A 12,471-nucleotide genomic window follows, 5' to 3' on the forward strand; every position below is an offset into this window, starting at 1 on the left:
GAAGGTTTTACCAAAGAGAGGACATTTGAGTTGGGCTTTGAAGGCTGACTACTTCATAAGGTGGTTCAAAGCAAGGAGTGGCAGTTCAGTCAGTGGGAGTAGCATGATCAGTGACCTAGGGTAAGAAAGAATTTGCTGGGTTTGAGCAATCATCAGTAGTTCTTTGTGACCAATGCTTGGGATGTTGATGGGAAAGTGGCAGTAGAAGATGAGGCTGGCAGGGTGGTATATGCAGTTCCCATTAGAATTCTAGCAAGGCTTTGTTGTTGATTTTTTTGATTTGGATAAAGGTCAAATTGTATACCGAAGAATAAATGCCTAGAAGACAAAGTTTTGGAAAAGAAATATTGTATAAAACCACTGAACTTAAATCATTATGGATTAGCATGGGAATAGACCAATAGTTGAACAGAACAGAAGTTTCATAGATTCTAGAATAAATGAAAATTTAGTATATGACAGAATTAGTATTTCAGTTTAGTGCAAAAGAATGTATTTTAAGAGGTGACGCTGATACAACTGACCATACATTTAGAAGAAAGTAAAATTGGACTTTCCTACACCACTTTGCAGAAGTAAATTCCAGATGAGTGTAAAAGTTAAGTGTGAAAAATTGTACAGTTACCTTGCAGGAAAATCTAGGAGACTGCATATTCACATTAGGGTCATGTTTTCAAATGTTTGAACTAAGACCTGTAATAAGAAATGTATTTTCTATTGTGACCCAGATCATATGCATATATTACAAAGAAAACAAGTTTCACAGAAACATTGCTTACCTTTACTATGTGTGATGCCCTTATTGTATATCCTGTTCTATTTAATTAAAACAGAAGTATTATCCATAACATTTATTTCATGTCCCACAGTTTGAAAAACATTGATAGTTTTGTGACCCACAGTTTGAAAAGCATTGATAGAGGGGATGGGAGAGAGAAACCTAAGCCAGACTCAAAGCCAGAAGCTATAAAATAAAAGTAAATATTTGACTAGAACAATGAAATTTTATTTTATGCCTATCAAGTTGGCAAATAAATAAATAATGCTGATTTTTGGCAGGGAGTGGGGTAAATGAGAGAATGGCTCTTATCTATTCCTAATGTAAATGGGAATTGTTATGGCTTTTTTTGGTAATCAATCTGGTAAGACCTAATAACATTAAAAGCATATATACCATTTTACCTAGGAGTTTAACTTGAGAACTTATTCCATAGAAGTAAAAAGGACACTGCTTAAGGGTGTATTAACAAGTATGTTTATTGCATCATTATTTCCTAGTGTCAAAAAAATGGGGAATGAAGTGAATGCACATCGTTAAGAGACTGGTCGGGTAAATTAGACCATATATACTCAGCCATTAAAAAGAATCTGTTATTAGTAGGAAGGATATTCATGAGGTACCTGTACAATCCTTAGCTATGCATGTATGTAAGTTATTTTAATATGATTGAACCCAGGTGCAGTGGCTCATGCCTGTAATCCCAGCACTTTGGGAGGTCGAGGTGGGTGGATCACCTGAGGTCAGGAGTTTGAGACCAGCTTGGCCAAAATGGCAAAACCCCATCTTTGCTAAAAATGTAAAAATTGGCTGGGCATGGTGGCATGCTCCTGTAATCGCAGCTATTTGGGAGGCAGAGGCAGGAGAATCACTTGCACCTCGGAGGTGGAGGTTGCAGTGAGCCAAGATTGCGCCACTGCACTCCAGCGTGGGTGACAGCAAGACTCCATCTCAAAAAAAAAATGAGCTAAAGTTTTGAGTGGCGCAAAATACAGGAGGGAATAAACAAATGGGATCTAATTAAACTCCAGAGCTTCTGTGCAGCAAAAGAAACAATCGTTAGAACGAACCGGCAACCAACAGAATGGGAAAAAATTTTTGCAACCTACCCATCTTATAAAGGGCTAATATCCAGAATCACAAAGAACTAAAATAGATTTACAAGAAAAAAACAAACCCATTCCAAAGTGGGTGAAGGATATGAACAGACACTTTTCAAAAGAAGACATATATGAGGTCAGTAAACATATGAAAAAATGCTCATCATCACTGTTCATTAGAGAAATGCAAATCAAAACCACATTGAGATACCATCTCACGCCAGTTAGAATGGCGATCATTAAAAAATCTGGAGACAACAGATGCTGGAGAAGATGTGGAGAAATAGGAACACTTCTACACTGTTGGTAGGAGTGTAAATTAGCTCAACCGTTGTGGAAGACAGTGTGGTGATTCCTCAAGGATCTGGAAATAGAAATTCCATTTGACCCAGCAATCCCATTACTGGGTATATACCCAAAGGATTATAAATCGTTCTGTTATAAAGACACATGCACACGTATGTTCATTGCGGCACTGTTTACAATAGCAAAGACCTGGAACCAACCCAAATGCCCATCAATGATAGACTGGACAAGGAAAATGTGGCACATATACACCATGGAGTACCATGCAGCCATAAAAAACGATGACCTCATGTCCTTTGTAGGGACATGGATGAATCTGGAAGCCATCATTCTCAGCACACTGACACAAGAACAGAAAATCAAACACTGCATGTTCTCACTCATAGCTGGGTTTTGAACAATCAGAACACATGGACACTGGAAGGAGAGCATCATACCCTGGGGTCTGTTGTGGGGGTGTCTAGGGGAGGGACAGTGGGGGGTGGAGAGGTTGGGGAGAGAGAACATGGGGAGAAATGCCAGATATAGGTGACAGGGGGTTGGAGGCAGCAAACTACCTTGTCATATATGTACCTATGCAACAATCCTGCATGATCTGCACATGTACCCCAGAATGTAAACTACAATTAAAAAAAAAAAAAGATGTTAACAGGGTTACTTCTCTAACAATGACATAAGGAAGCTGAAAAAAAAAGAAAAAGATGTTAATAGGGTTACTTCTCTAACAATGACATAAGGAAGCTGAAAAAAAAGAAAAAAAAAGATGTTAACAGGGTTGTCTGTTAAGGAAGTAAATTATTTGGACAGGGAATGAAGCCTAACAAAAAATGAAAAGGGTGAAAAACCACACTAAAACAGAAATCCCTGTAGCATAATATACTTATGCATTTGTGTAAGAGACTATACAGTGTGTATATATTTATACTATATGTATATGTATGTAGTATATACATAAGTATGTGTATATATGTTAATTTTAAAAAGCAAGGAAAAAATATGTGTGGAAATTAGTTGTCTTTTGATGGTGATGGCTCCCTATCAGAGCTTTCCCTTTTCTCCCTTATACTGTTGAGAGTACTTATTTCAGGGGGACACCAGGATATCCTTGGGGGAATTCCTTATAAATCATGAGGAAACTGAGGCAATTTTAGTAGTCAGATGCATTTGTCCTTCCTTTGAATTGTGAGTGCTTGTTAGATGATGGTCCATTCCTCCTGCCTACCCGTTTTCAGGGAAAGATCCAGAGGAGGAGGCGGGGGGAGGGGGAGGGAGGGGGAGGGGGAAGGGGGAGGGAGAGGGGGAAGATCACAAGATCTTTATAGAGTCACTGAAGGGTACTTGGGCCCAGAGTCCCTCAGATTCCAAAGGAAGCTGAGTAGATTGAATTGGATGGGAGGGAAAATGTATGGATTCCTGTGTATGGAAAGGAGAAAGAAAGATAGTTTGGGACCACACTGTTAATGACTTTGACTCTCATACTAAAGAGTTTGATTTTCATTCTTTAAGTCTGTGATTCTCAAATGTTGTATGTTCTTCTTTTTAAAAAAATTCTTTAAATATTTTTCTTTATACTTCAGTAGAGTTAGTCTTAGAAAAATGTCATATACTGTTGATGTTCGGTGAGCTGGGATGAGGTTTCTCAGGATAAAATTAAACAATGCCAGTCTCTTTCCAGTTTAAGGAAAAAGTAGCTTTTGGGGATAGAACTTTTTTTTTTTTTTGAGATGGAGTCTTGCTCTGTTGCCCAGGCTGGAGTGCAATGGTGTGGTCTTGGCTCACTGCAACCTCCGCCTCCCGGGTTCAAGTGATTCTCCTGCCTCAGCCTCCCAAGTAGCTGAGACTACAGATGCCTTCCACCAGGCCTGGCTAATTATTGTATTTTTAGTAGAGACAGGGTTTCACCATATCGGCCAGGCTGGTCTCTAACTCCTGACCTTGCATTCTGCTTGCCTGGGCCTCCCAAAGTGCTGGGATTAGAGGTGTGAGCTACCACGCCCAGCTAGGTATAGAACTTTTTAAACATTAATAATAACTATGTAGTTTGCTTAAACTGCTTGCTGAGCAAACAGATTTCAGAACAAGTAGAAAGTGGAAGTTAACAGAAATGACTTGGAAAGGGCTAACCATCATTGATTCTTTTTATGAGTATGGCATTTATGGTTGTAATATTTACATTGCATTCATACAGATATGTTTTCTGCAGCTGACATCCCTCATATGTTCAGTAGACTTAACATATCGTTTCATGGAGTGTATACAGCATAGGCAAGAGCAGTACATGCCCTGGACAGTGTATAGATTAGGGAGAGGCAGCATGTGTCATGGCTAAGACCATATGCCCTGGAGCATAACAGATGTGGGTTGAAAACCAGCTCTGGCTAGGTGCGGTGGCTCACACCTGTAATCCCAGCACTTTGGGAGGCAGAGGTGGGTGAATCACCACCTCAGGTCAGGAATTTCAGACCAGTCTAGCCAACATGGTGAAACCCCGTCTCTTCTAAAAATACAAAAATTAGCTGGGCATGGTGGTGTGTGCACCTGTAATTGCAGCTACTTGGGAGGCTGAGGCAGGGGAATTGCTTGAACCTGGAAGGCAGAGGTTGCAGTGAGCTGAGATTACACCACTGCACTTCAGCGTGCCTGGGCAACAGAGCAAGACTCTGTCTCAAAGAAAACAAAAACAAAAAACCCTAGCTCTACCCTGTTATAACTTTGAAGCTTCAGGTAAGAAGCAAACCTTTCTGTGCTCTAGCATCTTCATCTGTGAAACAGGGATAATGTTACTGAATGTTCATAGGGTTGTTTTAGTGATATGAGTAGCATTTAGTAAATGCTTAATAAGTGACAGCTCTTAATATGTTTCCTGAAGAACACTGTGACTTCCCAGTGTTCCACTACTGAACGTTTCAGCACCACTATTGCGGAGAATGAAAGTCTCAAAGAATTTTTAAGTGCAGTTTGAGGACAGTGCTGAGACATTGCAGGGATATGTATCCAGCAGATAGTAGGTACTCTGAAACTGTTGACTGAAAATCTGGGTCTTAGTAAATTCTCCTCTGTCTCCCCTTCCTACTTAGGCCATTCCATTCTCCCGTGTTTTTCTATCTTGAAACCATTGAATTCGAGGGTTCCTTTATGCTATGAATGTCCCGTATCTGATCATGTTATTTCCCTGCCGAATCACTGTTTTCTCCAGCTCTGCCCCAGGGCTTCTGAGGGCTCTTGTAGCTTCAGAAGAGCTTCAGGATCTGCCTTCCTGTCTAATCTCACCCTGAAGTTCTGGGACATTCCCAAAACATTTAGATACATTTTTTTCTGTCTTCAGAGGCAAGATGTTTGCAGCATTCCTTATCATGCCAAAAGTCTATACATCTGTTTTACTTATTTCTATTAATTTCCAGTAGTATAATTTGACATGCATTTCTGTTTTGTCTTTTCAGGTGCCATTTGGATTGTACTTTAGTGGCACAATGTACTCTGAGTGGAGGTCACTGCATTTGGTGATTCAGAATGATAAAGGCCATACCAGTGTGCTGCACAGCTATCCAGAGAGCGTTGGGCGAGAGGTGGCAAATGCTGTAGTCCGTCCTCTTGGGCAGGTGTTAGGTACCCCTTCAGTGGCTGGTAGTGAGAGTTTGTTAAAAACTGACAAAGAAGTAAGTGTTTCTAAATTTCATTCTATTTTAAGAAAATGCACATTTGTTCTTGAAGAATTTGTTTAATGCTAACTTTTTTTTTCTTTTTTCTTTGAAAAGAGCTGTAATAGAATAACATCAACTTTCTAATGGATTTCTGCCCAATATAGTGTGACTTGCAATTTTGATCTTGTTTGAGTTGTGGGCTGGGACTCGGAGTTTATGGAGGTTATGGGAAATGAATTGTACTGTGTTGCTGCTGGGACTTTTTACTGGTTATGGTTAATTCTCCACTTGAGCTAAAGGCCAAGACAGAGACTTCAGTGTCAAACCCTTTCCCCAAAGCTCTAGCCTCAGTCTTCTGATTTCCATTTAGAGTGTGTTTAGAAGGCTTCATCCCTACCTCGAGATGGCCTCTGACTGAAGACTCATCTTGCGTCAAGTTGAAAACATGTATGCTGTGCTTAAGCTTTTCCCTGTCCCTATCCCTACCTACCCCTTCCTGGCTTCCAGGTTTAAGAGTGATGCAGAGAAGCCAAACCCTTCTGGCCTAAGCCTAGGTGATTGGAATTGGGGTTGTGTTTGCTGTTTCTTTTTTTTTTGATACAGAGTCTTGCTTTGTCACTCAGGCTGGCATGCAGTGGCATGACCACAGCTCACTGTAGCCTCAGTCTTTGTGGGGTCAAATGATTCTTCCATGCCAGTGAGTCCCAAGTAGCTGGAACTACATACAGACATGTGTCACCACACCCAGCTAATTAAAACAAAATTTTTTGTAGAGATGGTGTTCTCACCATGTTGCCCAGGCTGGGTGTTTGCTGTTTCTAAAGGTAGGGGCTCTTGGAATGGCTTGCCCTGAAGCTGGCCCTTTGTTCTTTCTTGGGTTCAGCGGCCTGGGCTGAAGTTAAATTGCCATTGGGAAGGTGTGATGGGGCCCTGAGAACGGAGTGATAGAGGAGCTTGCTAATATAAATTCTGGCTAAGATGCAGGATTAAAACTTTGTCCCTTGTGTTGAAGAAGCTCATGCAACCTTCAGTGCTCATGTTTAGCAAAACCTGTACCCTATTTCTCAGACCCTTTTTTCTGTTTGCTTTTTGGTTTCTTATGAAGGAGAGATTAGACTTAGATATAAAACTAAAACTTGTAGTTCTAGGGGCAGTTATCCCTCAGCCATGGGTCACTGAAGAGTAAAGGTCCTCAGCATTTTCTCCCCTCAGAGGACCCTAGATTTATCCCTGAGGATTAGCACAGGCCCTAGTGGTTCTCCTCCTGGTGCGTTTGGGATCCCTTATTGCCTCCTCCTGGGATGAGATGGTACATGAGTAGATAGAGGTGCTCTGGTACAGCCCTTGTTTTTCTCGTTTCTCACCCTTGAAAAGACATGAGAATTACTGTGTCCTCTAGAATTATAAAATTAAACGATTGTGTGAAGATATCACCAAAGATATCTTCTCCTTGGCTTTTCATCTGATAATTAGGGACCTGCAGTGTCTTTTAGAATCTCTTCTCTTACGTGGCTAAATCTTGCTACACCCTGCTCCAGATTTGTCACAACTTCACTGTGCTGTTGTAGGCTTCTCTATTATTTATGCAGTTAAACCATATATTTCCTGCCCTTAGCCTTTGTAGTTGCTTTGAGCTTAAAAATTTAATATGTATATTTATCTTGTTAGATTTGATTTTGGTTTTAAGCTGTTGAAGTCTTTTTGAATCCTGAATTTCTGTCCAACAAGTTGGTCATCCTTTTTAGCTTTGTGATGTCTACAGATGATCAACATATACTGTTTTTCTTTTTTTTCCCTCAAGTTAAAATCTTAACAGAGCCTTTGGCATGCCACTGAGCACCTTTTTCCAGAATGATCTTGGCACATTAATCTACTGTTACTCTGTCATGTGATATCTTGACCTGTTGTAAATCTAGCCATTCTACCATTCTCTGGGCCATATGTTTCCATCTTGTCCACAAGGAGATCCTGGGTCTGTTCAGATTTCTTGCTAATACCCAGATACCCATTTGCCAGAGATCTCTCTTAATGGCATGGTGAGAATAGCTTCAAATTTCTAGTTGGAAGACCAGGGTTCAAGTTTTCAGCTCTACTTTTTATAAACCACTGACTTGTGCCAAATTGCTTAATCTTGCTAAGTTTCTGTTTTCTTATGTATAAAGTAAGGATAGTTTACTCTGTCTACACAGGGTTATTGTGACGGCTAGGTGATATTTATGAAAGTGCTTTGCAAACTGCAAGGACTACATCGTTGTCAGCCCTCTAAATAGTAACACTGTTAATAAAAGAATGAAGCTCATTTGGCATGACTTCATCTTTTTGAGCAAGTTGAATCTTGGATCATGCTTCTTTTTTTTGTTGTTGTGGTTGTTTTTGAGACAGAGTTTTTGTTCTTGTTGCCCAGGCTGGAGTCCAGTGGGGTGATCTCGGCTCACTGCAACCTCCGCCTCCCGGGTTCAAGTGATTCTCCTGCCTCAGCCTCCCGAGTAGCTGGGATTACCAGACACGCACCACAACACCTGGCTAATTTTGTATTTTTAGTAGAGACAGGGTTTCTCCATGTTGGCCAGGCTAGTCTCAAACTCCCAACCTCAGGTTATCCACCCGTCTCAGCCTTCCGAAGTATTGGGATTACAAGCATGAGCCCGGCCTCATGCTTCTCTTTTATAAGTGTTCACTGATTGCTTAGTAATTTGTCTCAAAGTTTTGTTTGGAATTCACTTAAACTTTCCAGTTTACAATGTCTGGAATGCAGTTTCCTCCATTTTTGCAAATTAGGGTTCCTCATAGATGGAGACATATAGCTCAGATGATGATAGAATGGCTGGGTTTATAACTGGTCAAGATACTACATGACAGAATAATAGTAGACTAATGTTCCAAAATCATTTTGGAAAAAGGTGCCCAGTGGCACCTTCTAGTTGGAAGACCAGGATTCAGGTTTTCAGCTCCACCTTTTATACACCAGTGACTTGGACCAGATTACTTAATCTCTACAATTCTTTATGACTGCAGGCAGTGGTTCAGCAGTCTCTTAGACAAGTTCTCTCAGTCCCTAGGATTTGATTCAGGTAGGTCAGGATGCTGAGACTCATTCAATGCAGCTAAATGCCTTGTTAAGATCTTACCCATCTTCAGTCCTTTCTCAGCTGTGTTTGTTCTTCATTTTAAGTAATTTTTTTTTTTTTTGGCATAGAAAACAGTTGTAAAATTAGAGTCAAACAGTTCATCTTTCTTCCTGTTATTTGTTCATTTGCATAATCTGGAGATGGAATGTGACTGACTTTATATGATTTTCTAAATGCTACATATACTCATACACATTAAGTGGAGAAGAAAACGCTAAAATGTTCTGTTTTTGCATCTCTAATCTCTATGGAAAATTGAAATGACCTGTATTTACTTTTTAGTTCACAGAGCAAATAATAATATTATCTAAAGGGTAAAAACCAGCATAGGCTTAATATTTAAAAATAAGTAATTTGTTTTCTTCTTAAATCTTTTGCTTGGGAAATTGTATGTTTGATATGTGAAAAATGCATTCTCTAGAATAAATCTGATATTTACATTGAGATGAATATACTGTCCATTTAGGGACTTTTGGCAGTAAAAGAGGTTAACATTTTAAATCAGTCTACTGAGATAGGCATATATAATAATTCTATGTGGATATTTTCTTTTGTCTAGGTAAAATGGACCATGGAAGTAATTTGCTATGGACTGACCCTTCCGTTGGATGGAGAGACTGTAAAATACTGCGTTGATGTATATACAGACTGGATTATGGCTTTAGTGTTGCCGAAAGATTCTATTCCGTTGCCAGTTATTAAAGAGCCTAATCAATATGTTCAAAGTATACTAAAACACCTGCAAAATCTTTTTGTACCAAGGTAAGCTATACCTGTCTATCTTGCTCATTAACAGGATCATAGTAAAATATTCATAAATGTTACTGTAGTATAAAGAGCTGATTTCATTCTTCATCATCTGAACAGTGACTCCATGTGTTCAATTAAAGATTGTATTAATGTGAATGTTAGGAGAGATGGGCTTGTGTAATGTTTACTAGGAGTTTTTAACAGATATGTGTTCTTTAAAGGTTTTTGGCTTTGCTTCTAAAATCTTGTAACTGTTAGATATTAAAATACTGTAACATCTTTCCCTTCTACTGAAAAAAATATATATTTTTGCCTATCACAATTCTTGTCTCTCTTTAGGCTAAAGACAACTGAGGGAAGTGCATCTACCTTAACAGGCATCTTTCCTATGAGAGAATGAAGACACTTGAAATTATTATGGGCAAATTTGTTTTAAGCCAAAAGATTCCTCTTGATAGTTTGTTACTGATTTTTTTTTCCATCTTCTGAGGCAAGGGCCTTAAGTATCATAATGTAGGATACCTTTAAGGAGCAGCAGGGCATGTCTCCTCTTGGTAAAGTTCTGGTTAGGATTTTTGGTCTGTCATATGGTGAGGGACTTTGAAAACCAGCTATGTAAGTTTTAACTTTATAAATATAGAAGGAAGATTACTTTGGAAAATCTGAATTAGAAAAGAAGTCTCCATTAAGAGCTCTGGTCTGTAGGCTCAGAGGTAAACAGTGTGAAATGCCTGCTGTAGTGTGGCTCCTGAACAGACTACTGTTCTTAATTGCGCATGAGTGCTGCTCTTTAGTCAGACTCACACATCAAACATTCCCCTAAGACCTCTTAAAGATCCTTCCTATCATGATGTCTTTTTGTCTTCTTCCTTCTTCTCTCCATCACTACATTTCATTCTTGTTGGTTCTTAAAATCTGCCTTGTGAGGAGAAGTCCTACCTGAGCACTCAGTCCCACAGTGATTGCACCTGCTCTGAACCTGTATGATACTTTCTGCATCACTCTTGTACATCTCACTGTTTTGTTGATTATCTTTTAAAATGTGTGTCTCCTTTCCCTATCTAACCAACTTGAAGGCAGGAACTGTGTTGTCTATATTTTAGGCTTCCACAGTACCTGCGTCAGTATTGGTATTTTAGTACTTAGTACTTATCTTAGGTGTGAATTAAATGCATGTTGCTAGTATTTATTAATTTCAAATGGAATTAAAAACAGGAAATGGGCCGGGCACAGTGGCTCATGCCTGTAATCCCAGAAAGTTGGGAAGCCAAGGCCTGCGGATCACCTGAGGTCAGGAGTTTGAGACCAGCCTGGCCAACATGGTGAAACCCTGTTTCTACTAAAAATACAAAAATTAGCTGGACGTGGTGGCACGCGCCTAAAATCCCAGCTACATGGGAGGCTGAGGCAGGGAGAATTGCTTGAATATAGGAGGCAGAGGTTGCAGTGAGCCAAGATCATGCCACTGCACTCCAGCCTGGGTGACAGAGTGAGACTCCATCTCAAAAACGAAAACAAAAACAAAAACCCAAATGAAACAGGAAATGTTTGGTAATACTTAGAATATTGTTTATAAGCAGATTCTTCTAAAATGGTGTAATAGTTGTAATACTTTTTGTTATCTTATTTGGCAGACTACTGGGCTTTTCTTTGTGCCTGGGACAGTCTCATGAGTAGTATTATCACTGTGTCTCTTTCTTCTTTGTAACGCTACTACCTCTCAGTGCTCAGTTAATTTATATAGATGAAAAAAATTAATGGCATTTGAGTTAATTAGGCTTGCACCTTTACTTTACTCTTTTGAGAAACATGACTACCTTATAAATTGTTTTGCTATTTAGTAATTACCCTGTTTTCTCAAAAGTGTGTTTGCATAAGTGTTAGTAAGTTCTGAGAGGGTACTCAACTGAGAATAAGAGTTCTCTTCCTGGCCAATGTTATAGGAAAATTAGCTGAATATTTTCAATGCTAAGTATTGGTGTTATGATCTCATCTCCCATTATTTGAAGTTTTAGTTATTTATTTGATTCTGATCACAAAACTATCATCTAAGTTTACTTAATTAGTTGTTTTTATAAAAATTGACAGTCAGAATAGAGGGAACTACCTTTACCATTTTGCTAGAGATTATGTCAGAATGAATGTAACCTTTCTCTTTTGCCCATCAGTTTGATTTTTATCTGTAATTGAGTGAAGAGTAAATCATCTTTTAAAGTTGATTAAAGTTTTGATTGCTCACATATACTATACTGTACTTTATTTATTATTGTTATTTTTTTTAATATAGGGTTTCACCATGTTGGTCAGACTGGTCTTGAACTCCCGACCTCAGTTGATCCGCCCGCCTTGGCCTCCAAAGTACTTGGATTACAGGCATGAGCCACCATGCCCAGCCTATACTGTACTTTAAAAAAACATAATATTGTTCTAAAGCAGGGTTAACAAAGAGCCAGATAGCATTTTAGACTTTGCAGGTCATATCGTGTTGTAATTACTCAATTCTGCCGGTATGGCATGAAAGCAGCCATAGACAATATGTAAATGAATGATCATTACTGTGTTCCAATATAACTTTATTTACAATATAGATAGTAGGCCAGATTTGTAAACTCTTATTTACAATAAAAGATAGCAGGCCAGATTTGACCCATTGGCCATCATTCACCATCACTCTTCTAAAGCAGTTTTTCTGAAGATCGCAAGTTACTTTTTAAAAAGTAACTTGATATTTTTGACAGGGAAATCTCTGGTGTTTAGCTCTTCTGTTT

The 12,471-nt window shown here is 39.1% G+C and overlaps 1 protein-coding gene across 6 annotated transcripts in view; it reads left to right on the plus strand.

Annotated features, from left to right (window-relative positions):
- The first annotated feature begins 5,624 nt into the window (after positions 1–5,624).
- RALGAPB (Ral GTPase activating protein non-catalytic subunit beta) overlaps positions 5,625–12,471 on the plus strand; it is a 90,207-nt gene continuing 83,360 nt past the window's right edge. For all 6 annotated transcript variants that reach the window (XM_012455026.3, XM_064382432.1, XM_012455027.3 and 3 more), the window contains exons 1-2: positions 5,625–5,840; positions 9,513–9,715. In XM_012455026.3, the coding sequence (XP_012310449.2) occupies positions 5,655–5,840; positions 9,513–9,715 (389 nt within the window). In that variant the 5' untranslated portion in view covers positions 5,625–5,654. The remainder of the gene's footprint in view (positions 5,841–9,512; positions 9,716–12,471) is intronic.

The sequence above is a fragment of the Aotus nancymaae genome, unplaced genomic scaffold (assembly GCF_030222135.1).
Source record: "Aotus nancymaae isolate 86718 unplaced genomic scaffold, 86718_ANA_hifiasm-v0.15.2.pri h1tg000029l, whole genome shotgun sequence".
Classification (NCBI taxonomy): Eukaryota; Metazoa; Chordata; class Mammalia; order Primates; family Aotidae; genus Aotus; species Aotus nancymaae.